We start from the raw sequence: 4,927 nt of genomic DNA on the forward strand, positions 1-4,927 counted from the left end.
ACCAAAACACCATGGAGCTTCTGCATTCTCTTTGACATATTGAACACAAACTGATCCCCCACAAAAATATTCCCAAATTAAGAGCCATTTACTTATGTTCTAGCATAAACCAGAGCCAATAGACACCACCTTGCACAACTAAAAATTCATGAGAAATAGCACAAAGACAAAGTAAAGAAACATGGTCTGTCATACAATAGTGTAACCTGGGTTTGCACATCAAAAGACTAGAAGTAATATTTTACAGTGCAGTGTCAAACCCAACATGACTTATTTATCAACACCAAATATCTAGCCCCTCTTACATTCAAATGGAGCAGGTAACAGCAAAACATTCTGAATCATGGTTCAAAGCTTCTTTATTGGCCCTTGTGTTTAACCATTAAGTTATGTACAGAAGCTGTTACACTGTAATACAACATATTCAAAATGTGAAAACAAAAAAGGAATGGAAAAGAAAGTCTCTCTCTCCCGTAACTGAAAACAAAAAGTATCCGCTTTTACACTCCTCGTAATATCGACAAATTACAAAATTAATAAAGCCGGGCTAAAAGGAGATAACCGGCCTTTCCTTCTGAACTCTTTTCGATGGAAACAATGTTTTAATAGCCACTTGGAAAGAAAGAGAAGGCAGCTCATGTTGAATAAGCGAAGATGGACAATGGGCGGTGCAGGGAGCTGCGAGGAAACCGCCACTGATGGACCAATCAGCACATCTAGTTATTTCTTCTTCTGGGCCTTCTCAGCTGCCTTCGTTACCTTACCACTGGTGACATCCTTGAATGTCACATTCTGTATGGAAGAATGTGTGTTTTAATATTGGATCTACATGGAACCTCGCATAAGATGGACAATATCACAAAATTACATACCTTAATTACACCAACAGCAACCGTCTGCCTCATGTCACGCACAGCAAATCTACCCAATGGAGGGAACTCTTGGAATGATTCCACACACATAGGCTTGCTAGGTACCAAGTTTACAATAGCAGCATCACCAGATTTGATTGATTTAGGATTCTCCTCAGTTGTCTTGCCTAAGAAAAAAATTTTCACTTTGCATTAATAGTTCACATGAAGATACATTCTAAGTACCTTTCAAATTTAAGTGCAGTTCACTCACCAGTACGACGGTCACACTTCTCTTTGATTTCAGCAAACTTGCATGCAATATGTGCTGTGTGACAGTCAAGCACTGGTGTATAACCATTTGCAATTTGTCCTGGATGATTCAGAACAATAACCTGAAATTTTCACAAATGTTGTACTCTCAGGTCAAAGTAACAGTGACAGTTTAGGATGGATGCAGCTGTCAATATTAACACAAACACACAATGAACTCACCTGTGCTGTGAAGTCAGCAGCACCTTTGGGTGGGTTGTTCTTTGAGTCACCAGCAACATAACCACGACGAAGTTCTTTAACAGAAACGTTTTTAACATTGAAACCAACATTATCACCCGGAACAGCTTCCTGCAGAGCTTCATGGTGCATCTCTACAGATTTCACCTCAGTCGTCAAATTAGCAGGAGCAAATGTCACAACCATACCAGGCTTCAGAATACCTGTTTCTACTCTACCCACAGGTACTGTTCCAATACCACCAATTTTGTACACATCCTGAAAATTACATGCCATTAGTAGTTATTTTCTTAAATTTAGTACTGAGTAACTATTCACTTACTTCCAAATTCCGTAATGTACACTTAATTTTATCTTACCTGAAGAGGAAGTCTCAGAGGCTTCTCAGTTGGTCTGCTAGGAGGAAGGATAGCATCAAGAGCTTCAATTAAGGTCTTCCCCTCAGCCTTCCCTTCCTTACGCTCAATAGACCATCCCTTGAACCAGCTCATCTTGTCAGAATGCTCAAGCATGTTGTCGCCATGCCATCCAGAAATTGGGACAAAGGCAACAGCTGCAGGATTGTAACCAATCTTCTTAATGTAATTGCTTACTTCCTTCTTAATTTCCTCAAACCTAGCCTGAAAGGAACGCAAACCTTACTATTTTACACACACACACACTACCCTAATAATTAGGCATGTTCAGCAGCAAGTTCAGATTTTCAATCATTTTTCACTTACCTCACTGTATGGTGGCTCAGTCGAGTCCATTTTGTTCACACCCACGATCAGTTGTTTCACACCCAAAGTGAATGCCAACAACGCGTGCTCACGAGTCTGACCGTTCTTCGAAATACCGGCTTCAAATTCACCTGTACCAGCTGCTACAATTAACACTGCACAGTCGGCCTGAAAATATTTGTGATTTATGTATGTCACTTGCTATTAATCAAAGCACACTATACCACATGGTTAAGCAATGTACCTGTGATGTTCCTGTAATCATGTTCTTAATGAAATCTCTGTGGCCTGGAGCATCGATGATGGTCACGTAGTACTTGCTAGTTTCGAACTTCCATAAAGCAATGTCAATCGTGATACCACGTTCACGTTCTGCCTTCAGCTTATCCAACACCCAGGCATACTTGAACGAACCCTTGCCCATCTACAATAAATTGCATAGTGAACATATTACAAGTTACATCGATATCGACGAATATCATTAATGTCGCTGTAAGCAATATTTTGCACTTACCTCCTGGGCTTCCTTTTCGAATTTTTCGATGGTTCTCTTGTCTATTCCACCACATTTGTAGATCAAATGTCCGGTCGTGGTCGATTTGCCGGAATCTACGTGACCAATGACGACGATGTTAATGTGAATCTTTTCCTTACCCATCTTGGTAGTTTACAGGGAGTTCTTCAGTCAAATAACTGAAACCAAAATTACTAATTAGTTTCAACATACGCCACGTGGTACTAATAACGCATGCATTTTAACACGTAATAAGACAACAAGAACACTATTTCTGTTGCACTAATCACGTAACCAGCAAAAATTCCTAAATTCTACGAGTCCCTACAGAACGAAGTAATCCGCACTACCTAGCTAGAGACACACCACTTTCTGATACAAATCAAAATAATTACGACTAAGAAAAAAGCACCTTCACTCTTGCTCAATTCAATACCTAACGAAACTACTAAGATAGTCAAATCCTAACATGGCAGACATCTTTGTAACTCTACAGCGTGGGCACAAAAATCTCTTACTTTATCAAATTACGAATTTTACGCTTCTCGTAAAAAATCACGAATTATACTCTACGCGTAACAGAACAAAGCAATATCATATAGGAACAAACCGATCACGATAGTTTAACTACCACGCGGCCATAACGACCGGCATGATCACTTGCAAATCTATCGCTCTACGTTACCGAGGAAAGTATCAAAAATACATATAACTATTAATACTACCAGAAATACAAGAGTTCTAACTTTTAAAAAATCAAGCAAATGCTTTCGGATGGCAAACCTTTACTGTGATATCCACCCGATACGCAGAACACTGCAGACAGTCCTACTCACCTCCAGATGCCACGGCAGAAAGAGAACGACAGAGCCAATAGACATGCGCACTTGGTGGGCAGGCAAGTAATCTCGTAGAGGGGGAACTTCCGTAAAGGAAGGTAAAGGAAAGTTGACGGTTTTGAATATGAAATTTGCTTTTGAACAAATTGAATTAATATTTAACAAATACTTTTTGTTTAATTTTATATATATTATTCTTTTAAAACATTTTCAGGAAAAATCAATAGCGTACAGCCCTTTGGGGACGTCTGCTAGATGGAACAGCCAATAGGCATCGTGCAGCCATTACTTGCGCGGGGTTTTCAACTTCCTGTAGTACTGAAAGCGTAAGCAGCTGCCTGCATTACTAAAATGAGGCGGTGAAAATGCTGTAGGAAGCAGCTGTTTATAAATACTCCATGAAAGTGCAAGTGAAAAGCAACTCATGTGTTGGTTGTTGTTGAGACTTTAACGGGATTATTACACTGATCCGCATCTACTGAACTATCAAACTACGATCAGAAAAACATTGTGTGTGGTTCTGCTTCTGGATTGCAATTGAGGTTATATTCATTCATGAAAATTATTTCATTTCTCACTTAATGCAATCTTACGAGAATTAAAAGGTTGTTCTGCTGGTATGCTATTCGAAAGTAAATAACCACTATATTTCTCTAGTAACGTTTTACTACAATGTTTAACATTGTTATTTGTATTTTTTTAATTGTTGAAAATTATTTTCTAAGATTATTTGATGTTCAAATCACAGGTCAGATATAAACTAAAACGGTAATCAACGCGCATTTTCTAACAGTGCGTTTGACGTCCACACATACAACCATTACTCGGCAGTCTGTTTTTTTCATTTCGTTTAAAAGTGACACTAAACAATTCTGATTAATATCTTATTTCACTGCTCTCATTTCTTGGGGTTCAACCCCTTATATTTTCAAAATATATTCGCCAGAATAAATTTTTGTACAGGAACTCATATCATTGTAAGAGGCTAGTCTGAACTCTCTAAATGTTTTGCCCATTTAATTCATAACCAGTCTCCGTCATCCTGTTTATTAATGCGTTAGTTTCTAAGTACATTAATGCAATAAATCCGAAAGCGGAACAACGCCAAGCCTCCCAATAAGAATTACTTGCATAAGCTTTCGCACGTTCTCGTTAACTGTAATGAAAGAATGAAGCTGTGACCCAGCAGCTACGAAGGAGGCTAAACACTAGTATATTGAATACAAAATGTAGGCAGTGATGGGCAGCTTTCGGGTATTTAAGGAACTTCATTGCCGATAGCAGACGCCGCTTATAGGGAAATTAAAGAAGCCTTTGGAGAAAACGGAAGCATTTGTCAGATTATCAAGAGCTCACACTGCAAGCCAGTACAAATCAAGGAACGGATGGATGAAAGGTGGAATGAATATATAGTTGGGCTATAAGAAAGGAACGAACTTCGAAACAAAATTATAGGAAGCGAGAAGAAGCATATGAAGATGAGATAGG

General features: G+C 38.8%; 1 protein-coding gene across 2 annotated transcripts; it reads right to left on the reverse strand.

The window, feature by feature from the left end:
* Positions 1–341: 341 nt before the first annotated feature.
* Positions 342–3,543, reverse strand: LOC126235815 (elongation factor 1-alpha). Of its 2 annotated transcripts, none has more exons than XM_049944662.1 (9): positions 3,437–3,543; positions 2,601–2,779; positions 2,331–2,510; positions 2,087–2,254; positions 1,724–1,984; positions 1,347–1,622; positions 1,126–1,246; positions 873–1,039; positions 342–792 (listed from the first exon to the last, which is right to left on the reverse strand). In XM_049944662.1, exons 2-9 carry the CDS (start codon positions 2,742–2,744, stop codon positions 721–723), a joined length of 1,389 nt encoding a protein of 462 aa, XP_049800619.1. In that variant the 5' UTR covers positions 2,745–2,779; positions 3,437–3,543; the 3' UTR covers positions 342–720. The 2 variants fall into 2 exon arrangements, with proteins under 2 accessions (XP_049800619.1, XP_049800618.1); XM_049944661.1 differs by having other exon boundaries at positions 3,384–3,493.
* Positions 3,544–4,927: the final 1,384 nt, after the last annotated feature.

The sequence above is a fragment of the Schistocerca nitens genome, chromosome 2 (genome assembly GCF_023898315.1).
Source record: "Schistocerca nitens isolate TAMUIC-IGC-003100 chromosome 2, iqSchNite1.1, whole genome shotgun sequence".
In the NCBI taxonomy this organism is placed as follows: domain Eukaryota; kingdom Metazoa; phylum Arthropoda; class Insecta; order Orthoptera; family Acrididae; genus Schistocerca; species Schistocerca nitens.